This window comes from Plectropomus leopardus, chromosome 3 (genome assembly GCF_026936395.1).
Source record: "Plectropomus leopardus strain MGB_pleo_1.0 chromosome 3, ASM2693639v1, whole genome shotgun sequence".
Taxonomy (NCBI): domain Eukaryota; kingdom Metazoa; phylum Chordata; class Actinopteri; order Perciformes; family Serranidae; genus Plectropomus; species Plectropomus leopardus.
In genome coordinates this window covers 41,064,107-41,077,500 of record NC_142178.1, presented here as the reverse complement: position 1 = coordinate 41,077,500, position 13,394 = coordinate 41,064,107, and the positions used below count along the sequence as shown (strand labels likewise).

At 42.4% G+C, this 13,394-nt stretch overlaps 2 protein-coding genes across 2 annotated transcripts in view; both read right to left on the bottom strand.

Annotated features, from left to right (window-relative positions):
* The window catches only part of LOC121965484 (spectrin beta chain, non-erythrocytic 1-like), a 43,677-nt gene extending 40,451 nt beyond the window's left edge, over positions 1 to 3,226 (bottom strand). The window contains exon 1 of the mRNA XM_088075077.1: positions 3,067 to 3,226. The gene's annotated coding sequence lies outside the window, so the exon portion shown is untranslated. The remainder of the gene's footprint in view (positions 1 to 3,066) is intronic.
* Positions 3,227 to 4,112: 886 nt separating this feature from the next.
* On the bottom strand, positions 4,113 to 12,675 carry polr3f (polymerase (RNA) III (DNA directed) polypeptide F). Its single transcript, XM_088075079.1, has 9 exons — positions 12,472 to 12,675; positions 10,862 to 10,979; positions 10,371 to 10,438; positions 10,189 to 10,256; positions 8,378 to 8,490; positions 8,140 to 8,283; positions 6,773 to 6,880; positions 6,413 to 6,604; positions 4,113 to 5,593 (listed from the first exon to the last, which is right to left on the bottom strand). Exons 1-9 carry the CDS (start codon positions 12,531 to 12,533, stop codon positions 5,516 to 5,518), a joined length of 951 nt encoding a protein of 316 aa, XP_087931205.1. The 5' UTR covers positions 12,534 to 12,675; the 3' UTR covers positions 4,113 to 5,515.
* Between the last annotated feature and the right edge of the window lie 719 nt (positions 12,676 to 13,394).

Sequence of the window (13,394 nt, the reverse complement as noted above, 5' to 3'; positions counted from 1 at the left end):
CAAATATCAGTGATTGGCCTCAGTAACTCCCAAAGATCTGAATCAGTCCTGAAAAACTAACATCTGCCGACCCCCATCAACCTGTGACACCGTCCTGTCAGACCTGGTCCTGTCAGACCTGGTCCTGTCAGACCTGGTCCTGTCAGACCTGGTCCTGTCAGACCTGGTCCTGTCAGACCTGGTCCTGTCAGACCTGGTCCTGTCAGACCTGGTCCTGTCAGACCTGGTCCTGTCAGACCTGGTCCTCTGACAAACATGCAGAGTCTCAGTTACCTGAAACTTTGTGTCTCTGGACGCACTGAGAGCTTATTGATCAGCTGATCGGCTCAGTAATGGACATCCAGTGTCCTTCATTATTCATGTTAATGAGTCAGAGCCGGTGAGCCGAGGACATGCCGAGAAGAAGCCGAGAACACGCCGAGAACATGCCGAGAACACGCAGCCGATCAGCATCATTGATCTCCGGCTGTTTGTCTCAGAAACTCTTCACTTTTTACTCTGAATGATTCAGCGCTTCAGCTGAAACCAGTTCATCTTTTTACTGGAACCAGTGAGTGAGAACCAGCAGGGTCCCTCAGTGGTTCCCTCACAGTGTCAGACGTTCCCCTGCAGCAGGAACGTCACAAACTACCGAAACAACAAACCCACCAATTAAACTATCAGCAAATCTGGAAACATTTCCAAATGCTTCCTGCGGGTGTTTTTCTAACATTTGGAAAAGACTCTCTACAGAACGTTCTCTTTTCGTTCCTCCAAACAATGTTTATGTTCTACAACTCAACTAAGAGAGGCAGAAAACATCTGGGAACTAACGGCACTGTAAGACCACCAGGAGGCTAAAGTTGAGAAACAGTAGGAGAACCTTACTTTGGATCACACGTGAACGTTCTCTACAATGTACAACCCTCAGAGGATGTTCTCCACAGATTGTTCTCTCGTGGTCATATAAACGTCCTCAGGCAGCGTTCACTAATGGTTTCCGTTTGGTCCCTTTTACCTCCATTAAAGCTTCTCGTATACACCGTTCTTATGTTCTCTTATTACATTAGAACATTGTTTAAAATGATGTGTAACGTTTGGGAGATCACCTATAAAAAACTGCTAGTCTCCAATATTTAATCGCTGGAATGTTCTGCAGTTATTTTTCTAAAGTACAGAGAATCTCAACGTTTCCTCGAGGTTCCCATGGTTATATCTAGATTCTCTACAGGACGTTTTCTTGTGGTTCCCCCAAACTACGTTTACGTGGCAATACTCAACTCAATGCGCCGGAATATTTTTGGGAATTAACACTATGAAACAACCAGGGGGTTACATTTGAGGAAGAACCTTATTTTGGATCACATGTGAATGTTCTCATGATCTCACATGAACGTTGTCAATACGTAGTTTATCTTTAGGTTCTCTTACAGCGTTTTTCTTTACAGAAATTTGGACAAATGTTCTTCAACACACTGAACCGATTTTTAATATTTTTTATAAAACATGCTTCTGATTAAACTGTTTGGCAGTTAGAACCGTGGGAACGTTGGGATTCTCTGAACATCAGAAAAAATTCACAGAACAAAAATAACTGTTTGGCCAAAACTTTCTGATGAACGTATAAAAACTGAAGCTGAGACTGAAAACAGTCTGGACCCAGCGAGCAGGGAACGTTCCCACAACACTGACTAATGTTATCGACAAGTTACAAAAATGTTTTCAAGAAAACATTTAACAAGAAAATGTTACTTGACGTAACGTTTGAGCTGCAGCACTCTGAGGATGTTTTGGTGATGCTGAGAGGTGACAGATCAGAGAATGTTCTTTATAAAACGTTCCCACAATGTTACATGAGAGCAAAGGGAGAACGTTTTCAAAGCAACATTCAGCACGTTTTCAGGACGTTACTTTCCTTTAATGTGATATATTAACAACAACAAAACATATTTAACATTTTTTTATGTTTATAGAGAATGTTAACCTCATTTAAAAGTTCTCTCAGTGTTACATGAGAACAACAGAAGAACATTTTCAAAGCAACACTCAGAGCAGGTTATTGAGGTCTGAGATTACACATATTTAGTTAAATGTGATGTGATAAATTAACAACAACAACAAAAAATTAAGATTCTGGTTATGTTTATAGAGAATGTTACTTGAACTTTAAGAAGAACGTTTTGGGAACTAAAAGAAAACTTGCCACTGAAAACATTACAGAAACATTGCATTGTAATGTTTTCAGAACATTTTCAGAACATTGTTTTGGGGTGGGGGTGTCGGAGCATGCTGCTCCGGCCCCCTCCCGGGCTGTTTCCGGCCCTGTGTGACAACATAACGGTTCTGTGTTGTTCTTCAGACCTCCATGAAGGTTCTGCCGAGCAGGAACCGGAGGGAACCTCCGTGTTTGTGTTTGCGGGAAAACGCTCCGGCAGCCACAGCACGTATTTCGGGCTGTTTGGAGACGGAGGCCTGGCTCCTTCGGGTCCTCACCCGGACCACCGACACCCTGCTTCCAGCACGTTCTGTGCCTGGGAGAGAGCAGCCGCGCACCGGCCTGCACAGCCTGCCACAGCCGGGGACAGCAGCCCGGGGCCCGACACGTTTTACCGCTAAAAATACTCCGCAAAATGTGCGCTGTTTATTGTCTCGCGCACGCACGCACGCGCACACACGCACACGCGCGCGCACGCACACACACACACACACACACACACACACACACACACACACCTCCTCCTCCTCCTCCTCCTCCCGCGGCCACGCCTGTTTTTGCGTCCATGGCGCACCGTTATTCTCCTCCATCCCGCCGCCGAGCTAATGGCTGCTGCTGCCGTGGACGAGCGGCGGACACGCGGACTGAGGCGCACCGCGGGACGGACACACGGAGCGGATCGGGCCGGCAGAGAGGACCGGGCCTCCGGGCGGACTCTCCGCTCCGGCCCAGAGCACCGGAGCACCAGAGCAGAGTCCGGTCCGCCGGAGCCAGCCGCGGCGCCTCCGACATGAAGTTCGCGGGGCTCCAATCACAGCACCGCGGCCACAGACACACCAGAGCCCGCAGAGACTCACCGACGAGCCGCTTACCTGCTCCGAAGACACCGCGAGGCTGCAAACTTCAGCGGAGGAAGAGGAGTCCGCACAGAGTCCGACAGGAGGACACACAGACAGGAGACAGCAGGAGCGGGAGGAGGAGCAGGAGGAGGAGGGAGCTGCTGCTGCTGCTGCTGCTGCAGGGAATGACGGGAAAGAATCCGCACTGCCCCCCCTCTCTGTTTTCCTCCTCCTCCTCTCCTCCTCCTCCTCCTCCTCCTCCTCCTCTCGATCATCAGTTCGGGTTTAAATCAAACTCACATTTTGAGTTTTTATCTTTTATTTCTGAGTGGAGTTTGTGTTGCGTTCACGGACAGTCTGAACTCTGAGCTGCAGTTTACTGGAAACAGACGTGAACAGTTTAAAGTCTCTGTAGCGCCTCCTGCAGGCCGCACTCTGCACTGCACACATCCACCAGCCACCTATATACTGTACATCCATCTATCTATATGTATGTACATATACAGTATATATATATACACACACACACATATATATATATATATGTGTGTGTGTGTATATATACACACACACACACATATATATAGAGAGAGAGATTTTGTTTCTATCTGTATATTTAGGCGATTTTCTATTAAATTAAAATTTCCTCCAAAGTAAACAACTTTTTTCTTTTACATTTTTGGGTGATTTTGGAAAAAAAGCATTGTCTCTTTAAAAGGTTTTTATTTATTTATTTTTACTTTAAAATGTCTGGTGATTTTGAAAACTTTGCCATTTTTTCTGTTAGATTTTTGGGGCCATTTTCTTCTTTAATATGTTTTAGCTAACAGAACGCTGTAGGAACCCTAAAGGAACATTCTCCAGATGTTCTGTGGAGGCTGAAGTAACCACAGGGGAACATTAGTGTTCCCTGAAGGTGTATATTTAACACTGAGAAAACCTGAACTAATTATCATTTTCATTATTGATTTTAATCTGTTGTTTATTGCTTTAACCCTTCAGGGCACCGCTTTAATATCACACACTCGCATCGCTCTGCACACAAAGTGCATTTTTCAAAATCAAGCTTTAAAAAACTGTTTTACATTTACATTATTTTCTACTTTTATTCAGTTATTTTTTTGGACCAACATCAGTCCTAACCATAAATACAAAATATTCAATAATTTTCAGAATTTTAACCCTTTAAATGACAAGTTTTTGTCATGATGCCAATATTTTTTTCCAATATACTACATGCAAAGTACATTTTTGTGACAGGTCACCTAGTGGAAATAGCATGTATTTCCTCCATATGCCAAATATGGTCAAAATGACCTCATCAGGTGGAAAATAGTCAAAATGACAAATTCAGAGTCAAAAGCCCAGAATGACACCCAGAAATAATACAAGTCCTGTTTTTCTGCTCTGATGGCTGTGGGATCAAAAATGTCAGTTTGAATGGGTTTCAATGGAGCATTTTTGGACCTGAACAGTCTGAATGTAACTATTTAGTTTCCACAGTGTATTTTAGACTTATTGTAGGAGCTGAGCTGCAAATTCACTGATTACACTCAAATACACAATCTGGACTACATCTATAGTGAAGAGTATAAAGATACTCAAATGAACCAAACAGACCCTAAAGGGTTAATCATTTGTTTGGATGATAAAACGTCAGAATGGAACCATTAGAGAACGTTCTGAAGAGAACAATACAACAGAACGTCTCTGATTTAACAGAGGGGTCTCTGGGGTGAGAGCCGCTGATATGGACGCCCATTTCCACCACCGAAAGAAGAAAATCAGAGGAAAACTCAGATTTGATAATTAAAAAATGTCAAAACTATGAGATAAGAAGTCAAAATTAGGTCAAAAAAATCAAAACTATGGGAAAAAAGTCAAAATTCTGAGAAAAAGTGAAAATTATGAGGAAAAAGATGTCAAAATTGTGAGAAAAAAAGTCAAAATTATAAGAAAAAAAGTAAATTATGAGATAAAAAGTCAAATTTGGAGACAAAAAGTCTTCAAGTCTATAAAGTCCACTTCGACTTTATATAATTTTGACTTAGTTGTTTTTAAATATTATTATCAAGCTGAGGTCTCGTTAACTTTTTTCTTTCACCGGCAGAAATGGGCTTCCGCATGCTGAGGCTGCTGGGTAATGTAGTTTTCAGAGACGCAGCACAGAGGCGTCTGCGGGTTCCTGAGGAGGATCGGTGAACACGAGAACATGAGACCACGATGTGAAAGCTGACGGGTGCTGAGCGTCAGCAGAGAGCCCATTAACCCTCTGATGGAGCACTCTAACGTCTGACGGTGATCGGATAAACACAGAGCGCTGCTGTCAGGATCCGGATCCACGTCCGTCCATCACAGACACAAACGGCGGTCTGAAGCCTCCGCGGCTCCGCTTTTATTCAATCACAGATAAATAGAAAAGAAATGATCACAGATCGATGGAATAAACGTTTCCTCGGAGAAACTGAGAGCAGAGCGGCCGTCAGAAGTCCAACCACTCCGTCATGTAGATGCAGTTGGACGGAGAGATTTCTCCTCCGTCGTGACACTCGTCAAACACCTGAGGACAGAGGACAGGGAGTCAGGACCTCTGATCACATGTCCACCGCTGACTCAGCAATCAGCTGATGTTCAACAACAACAACAACAACAACAACAACAACAACAACAACAACAACAACAACAACGCGTTCTGACCGAGCGATCTGATTGGCCAACAAAACATTTAGTTTTTTGTGAGTCAGTTCTTTTGGGGGGTTTTTCTCTTAATTTTTTGCAGATTTTTTTCTTATATCATTTTAGCCCTCCTCTGTAGGAACGACAATCACCTTTTTTATTTGTTTATTTGTTTATTTTTAATTTTGGCCTTTTTTCTGAAAAAAAGGCTGATTTTTAAAAACGTTGGAGATTATATTTTTTGAAAAAATGAGTGACTTTTTTTAAAAAAGCAAGTTTTTTCTTTCTTTGTTGAAACTTCTGGTTTTTTGTTTTCATTTAATTTTTTCCCGTTAAAATGTTTTGGTTTTTTTTGCGATTTTCTTGGCGATTCAACGGGGACTAGAAAACGCGTCTGCATGTCGTTACTACGGTTCGGCCAACTTGGAGAAGTAAACGAGGTTTCATTACATTTGAGATTCTACATACGTGACTGGTTTTCCAGCAATTAGTCAGACTCTGTTTCCATGGAAACGGAGATAACAGTTGCAGAAACTTTTTATTTTGAGAGCTAACTGCCACAAAACGTGAACACATTTTGATTCTATATTTTATTTTGTTGGTAAAGTTGTATAAATGTAGAAACTCTGTGTGTGTGTGTGTGTGTGTGTGTGTGTGTGTGTGTGTGTGTGTGTGTGTGTGTGTGTGTGTGTGCGTGCGTTACCGGGCAGAGACCGCAGGGCGTCCTGACCAGGCCGGTGGGCTGGATGACCGCGTTGACGCCGCGGTAAAGTTTCATCTGTCCGTCCACGCTGCCCACGGTTCCCTCCTTGGCGGCGATGATGGTCATCTCGACCTTCCCGTCGTAGATGAGCGTGTTGAGGATGGTCTCGATGTCTTCCATGGACAGATCCACCTGCAGGAGGACACCTGTCAGTTTACAGCACCTGGTCCCAAAGACCCGAGTCACAGAGAGACCCAAGTCACAGAGAGACATGAGCTAAAACATGCGGGTCAACAGGTCAACAGGTCAGAGTCGACGGTGTGTGAGGTCACAGAGGGGGCGGGGCCGTGAGGGCGTCACCTTGCTGATTCCCAGCTCACAGATGTATTTCCAGACTTCGTGCGAGGTGGCGAAGGAGCTGTTCCTCTGAACCATGGGACTCTGTTTGCTTTCCCTCGCCGCCTCTGCCTGGAAACACACAGCACACGACCAGGGTCACGTGACCAGCGAGGACACCTGAGCCGCCAGAGTGCAGCGCCATGGCAACGGCAGAGCACGAGGCAACAGTAACAGAGCACGAGGCGACAGCAACAGAGCACGAGGCGACAGCAACAGAGCACGAAGCAACAGCAACAGAACACGAAGCGAAAGCAACAGAGTACTGAGCAACAGAGCACGAGGCGATAGCAACAGAGTACTGAGCAACAGCAACAGAGCACGAAGCAACAGCAACAGAGCACGAAGCAACAGCAACAGAGCACGAAGCGACAGCAACAGAGCACGAAGCAACAGCAACAGAGTACGAGGCAACAGCAACAGAGCACGAAGCAAAAGCAACAGCGTACTGAGCAACAGCAACAGAGCACGAGGCGACAGCAACAGAGCACGAGGCAACAGCAACAGAGCACGAAGCGAAAGCAACAGAGCTCGAGGCGACAGCAACAGAGTACGAGGCAACAGCAACAGAGCACGAAGCGAAAGCAACAGCGTACTGAGCAACAGCAACAGAGCACGAGGCGACAGCAACAGAGCACGAAGCGAAAGCAACAGCGTACTGAGCAACAGCAACAGAGCACGAGGCGATAGCAACAGAGTACTGAGCAACAGCAACAGAGCACGAAGCAACAGCAACAGAGCACGAAGCAACAGCAACAGAGCACGAAGCGACAGCAACAGAGCACGAAGCAACAGCAACAGAGTACGAGGCAACAGCAACAGAGCACGAAGCAAAAGCAACAGCGTACTGAGCAACAGCAACAGAGCACGAGGCGACAGCAACAGAGCACGAGGCAACAGCAACAGAGCACGAAGCGAAAGCAACAGAGCTTGAGGCGACAGCAACAGAGTACGAGGCAACAGCAACAGAGCACGAAGCGAAAGCAACAGCGTACTGAGCAACAGCAACAGAGCACGAGGCGACAGCAACAGAGCACGAAGCGAAAGCAACAGCGTACTGAGCAACAGCAACAGAGCACGAGGCAACAGCAACAGAGTACTGAGCAACAGCAACAGTGCACGAGGCGACAGCAACAGAGCACGAGGCAACAGAATAGGAGGCAAATACGTAAAAAACTGAACAATGCAACAGCAGCAGATTATGGAGCGGCAGATTATGATATGTGATTCGTTTAGAGAACAGTGGAAGCTCTTCTGTCGTTTCGTGTCAGTAAAAATCTTCGAACGTGCCGTCTCTCGGCTGTTTAAATAAAATCTTTTTTTTTTTGTACCTTGCTCTGCAGGAACTTGAAGCACTGCTGGTTGAGAACTTCAACAAACTCGGACTCGAAGTCCTGGTCGCTGTACCAGGCGCCGCCGGTGACGGAGCGGTCAGGCTGCAGGTTGTACAGCATGTACACCTTCTTCTTAGACGCCTGCGGAGAGAAACACGGCGGCGGCGGTCAGAGAGGAGCGCTGGTGCGTCTGCGGGATCAGCCGATGGTCAGATCGGAGGGTTTTTAAACTCACGGCCACAGATTTAACAGCTTTGATGAGTTTCTTGCTCTCCAGGTTCTTGAGGATCTTGTTGATCTCGGTCAGAGGAAGGTTGCTCTTGAAGCGGATGTCTCTGCTCCAGATCCCTGCAGCACAGAAACACACTTTCTCTGTACAGTATTTATTTCACACTGCGTCGCACCGCAGAAATCTTTGCTGAAAGGTGTGTGTACTGTAAATAGTCTTGAGTACTTTATATTTTGTTATATTTGTATATTTTTACATTTCTGTTTGAGCTGCTGTGACAGGTGAATTTCCCCAGTGTGGGAGCAATAAAGTTTGATCTTATCTTCAGACCGGCCTGCTGGGCTCCATGTGAGCACGGAGACGTATAATAATAATAATAATAATAATAATAATAATAATAATAATAATAATAATAATAATAATGACATTAATCTAGCACCTTTCATACAACAAGTGCAGCCTAACGAGCTTTACAAGGAAGACCTGACATGCAGCGAGAGCTCGTCATAAAAACACTTTAAGATCGAATAAAAGATCAGAACTTCTTCATTATTTTATTCGATATTTGTGTGAAATCTGAGTGGATGAATTCTCGAGTCTTTACGAGGTCACGCTGACCTTTGACCACCAAAATCTAATCAGCTGATCGTTGAGTCCGAGTTGACGTTTGTCAGATTTGAAGAAATTCTGTCGCCGCCGCAGAAGATAAAAAGTAAAACAAAAACAGAATAACTGCGGACAGACTTTATCTCTCACGTCCCACTGTGGTGGTCTGTTATTGGTTATTGAACACTGGATTGTGGTTGATTTTAAGTGTTGTTATTATCGTCACGTTGATTTAACGACAGAAATGTCGGCGCCTCCTCAGAGGTGTGACGGGGACGACCCGTGGCGTCATGCGGCCTGCGAGTCTGAGGCTAAAACACCGAGGAGTGTTTTACAATTGAAGTTTGGAAGGTATGTTTTCTTTAAAAAACAAGTTTTATGATTTTTATTTTTAAAATGGAAAAAAAATTTAGAATATTAAAAAAAAATAAAATAAAATTGCCAAAAATTAAAAAATCTTGTCTTTTAAAATTTGATTTTGAAGGAAAACACGCCCTGAGAGACGCCCGGCCTAACGACGCCCCTGGTTTCCGTTTTATTTAAAAGGGGAACTGTAATGGTGGTGGTCTTGGTTGTGCTGCCATTATTACGAGCCACGCCTCCACTATCAGTGTACGCACGGGACTCTTATCAACACCCACAATATTTGCACGTGACATAAAATCAGCATCATAGAGTCAGCATCATTTAGTAAATGTAGAATTATTATTACTGTAATGTGACGCGTTTGTTTCCATTATTGCTGAGCATCTCTCTCTTTCTTTTTGTCATAACTGTAATTCAACTGTTATTTACGACATCTGTTGCACGTCTGCTTCGGTTACAGGGTTTTTTTGGGGAGTGTTTCCTCAGGTGATGTGAGGGTCCGAGGGCAGAGGGATGGTGCCTGCTGTAAAGCCCTCTGAGGAAAACTGTGTTTGTGATAATGGACTTTTTAAATAAACTGACTTGACCTGAACTGACTAATGTACGTATAACAGCCGAGTGTCTTAATTGTCTTCTTAAGTGTCATTAATTGTTTTGTGCTTTGTTTTGTTTTTCTTTTTTGTTAAGTGTCATTTCAGCACCGATCGCGTCTTAAAGGTAGAATTTAAGCACCGTATCGGAAAAAGCCCAAATTCTGGCCGACAGCCGTCTGCAGACTGAAGCTCTCAGAGACTGACGGAGCGGCAGGACCAGGTTCAGCTCAGAGCCGCAGGTCCGTTCGGTACCTTTGTTTCCAGCGTCCTCGATGATCTGATAAACCAGCTTCTCCTGGTTGTCCGAACCTTTCATCTTACTGAAACACACGAAGAAGAGAGCAGGGGGCTGATGGGAAATATTCAGCTTCAAAGAAGGCTAAAGTGACAGAGAGCAAACAGGTGTGTGGCGTCTGTCCGTCAGGTGAGTTTACCTGGAGCTCTGCCCGTCCTTCATCCGGTACAAGAGCCCCGAGCTGTTCCTCAGCAGGTCCAGCTGACCCTGAAACACAGCAAGAACTGATCAATAATCACACTGATAACTGATCAATAACCCATAACTCGGGCTGGGTGATGTGGAATAAAGTATATTAATTAATGTTTTTCATATCAGACGATATCGACATTTATCACGATATAAATCGAATCAGTGTTTCTGTGGAGCTTAAAGGTTCCTTTGACTCCTCAGTGAGATATGAAGATATCATCAGGTTCATTTTGGTTTAAATATTTATTTTCTGTCAGACATTGAACATGACAAATATACTGTAGAACAGCATCACCAGCTGGAGGACCTATTCTACTAAAACTCACAGAGGTCCAGGTACTAAAATGTCCTCTCAGCCCTACCCAGAACTGATCAATAATCACACTGATAACTGATCAACAGTCACGGCGTGGGTGATGACATCACGGGGTTACTGACCAATGAGAGCAGCTTGTTGATGGCCATGGCTCTCTGCTGCGGCTCCAGGTGAGGCATGTCGTTCTGGATCACCTGATCTGTGATGCCGTGAGGAAACTGCTGACACAGCAGTTTGATCCTGAAAAGATGAGGTCATTCGTCATCGCTTTAAAACATTAAAATGAATAAATATATACATAAATACATAAATACAGCTCTTTGATCCTTAATACCACCACGTCTTTCAGTCATTAACACCTTTAAAAAATAAAATAACTATTAATGTTAAAATAAATAAATAAGAACAGCAGAATGGATTCATTAATGGATTCATTAATAATTTAAAAAATAAATAAATAAATATATGTTGCTAAAATAAAACACTTTGGGCTCTGACATGATATTATACAATTAATTAAGAAAATAACGAACAGATTCAGTGATTGTTAAAATAGTCAATTTATAGTTTAAAAGAAAGTTAAAGAGTTTTTTTTTTTGCTATAATCATGATTCAAAGAAAAAAAAAGAAAGTAATTTTTTACTTATTAAGAACATTTTTTCCAAAATGTTTGCTGTCAGATAAAAGGTGGCGTTTTTGTTTGTGAAAACAGGAAATATCTGCCGTTTGTTGGTGTTTTATTCTGCAAATTAAAGTGATGAAACTGCCTGAACTCTCATCCATTGATTACATTAAAAGAAAACACGTTATTGTTATTATTACTACTTTTTTTTTAATTAAAGAATCCATTTCTTTATTTATACATATTATTTATTACTTTTTGACATTAAAAATGCAATGTCCAGGAAAAAAAACATTTGATGAACTACATCTTGTGTCTGAGCATTTTTAAGACTTTTAGAGGATTTATTTAAGTCATTTTAACACCAGTAGTCTTTATTTTTAGATTAATACATTCAATGTCTTTTAAGACTTAAGGAACTGAAACAAACAAACAAATCGGATATTTTATTGTACAAAGTAAAATAATTTTGTTGACTTCTTGTCTGATCCTAAATTTTATTATTTAAATTTTGAATATTAACCATTTAATGACTTCTTGTGCTCACCGAAAAACAAACATGATTTTGTGAAGTTAAAGTTTGCATTTTTGGCCTTTCACATCTTTTCAGGAGCTGCAGATTCTCCGTTAGAGAGACATGCAGATTGTCCTGTTTTTGTTGTCCTCTGGACATTTTTTTTACATGTTCAGGTGAAGTCAAACCTCCAGTTTACTGCAGAGAAACTGTTTCCAGCAGACACAGCAGCTGGATGAACTGCGACATTTAACGAGTTTACAACACGAAGAACTCTGAGGACTAAACTTGAATTCGGCATCACATTCAAACCACCAAACAACTGAACCCATGAAGAACCTGCTGAGAGACCGAGACTACCCTGCCTTAGAGGAGGTAAACGTGTGAAAATGTTCAAACTTTTGGTTGGAATAATGAGCTGTCTGGATGCCGAACTTACAATAAATTCACTGAGATTCAGAAAATGTTTTTATCCGGATCGAAAAGTTTGAGTTTAACTGAAAACAGGCGCGTAAACACTAAATCCGTCAGAATCTGAGCGGAGTTCGGCGCTCCGTCTCCGGGTAAACAGCTCCGTCTCCGGGCGGCGCACTCACCGGTTCTCCACCTCCGCGGGGTCCGGCGGGCTCGCCTCCTTCTTCACGTTAACTTCCGACATTTTTAACTCCGACTTTATTTTAATTTCTTTCTGTCTGAAAGTTAGCCTGTTAGCTGTTAGCCTGCGAGCTAATGTTGTATCAGAGGGGCACGTGAGCTCGGGGTCCTCAAACACTCAGCTGACCGCGTGAGGCGCCTAAAAAACTGCCTGTTAAAAAAAAAAAAAAACACCGTGAGAAAAAAAACCTAAACCTAAAAAAACATCCAAACCGCAATGTTTGTGCACCACAGTCACGACCTGCTTCATTATATCATATTTTATTCAAATTTTGAATGATCTAACTTTAAATGGCTGTATATTTTTGGCGGTTTTTAAAACAACATTTTTCAATGTTTTTTTTTTCATCTTTGAAATTTGACTTTTTTTGACTATTTTATTATTTTTTTGATGATCTTTACGGAAAACCTTTTTGGAGAGCTTTGTGGGAGGGGACTTTAAGAAAACATTGAGTGTTTTCTCTTTTTAAAAATCAGATTTATTATTTACTTTTTTTAAATGGTGAATTTTGAAATAAACTGTGGTAGATTTTTACAGACAAGATTTTGGGGGGTTTTGGTGATTGTTAAAGACAATATTTGACATTCAGAACAATATTTTTATTTAAATGGTGATTTTTTTAAAAATATATGGCGATTTTTAAAGAAACCTTTAAAATGCTGACGAGTTTTTCTTATACAACATTTTCCTGCAATTTTCTGACATTTCTTTTGATTATTTTTAGCAATTTTAAAGTGAAACATGCCCTCCAGTGTTTGTTTGTTTTATTTTTTAAAATAATGTAACTCGTGAAAAGTATATAATTGACTTCATTATTGTAGCAAAACATAATGTACATAAAAATGATTTGGTTGAAAGAATATC

Excerpts from the sequence above, each read along its gene's own strand:
- polr3f (XM_088075079.1), bottom strand. The coding sequence starts at position 12,533 with ATGTCGGAAGTTAACGTGAAGAAGGAGGCGAGCCCGCCGGACCCCGCG. Across the intron at positions 10,980-12,471 it reads CCCGCGGAGGTGGAGAACCG|GATCAAACTGCTGTGTCAGC; the intron begins GTGAGTGCGCCG and ends TCATCTTTTCAG. Across the intron at positions 8,284-8,377 it reads AAGCTGTTAAATCTGTGGCC|GCGTCTAAGAAGAAGGTGTA; the intron begins GTGAGTTTAAAA and ends TTCTCTCCGCAG.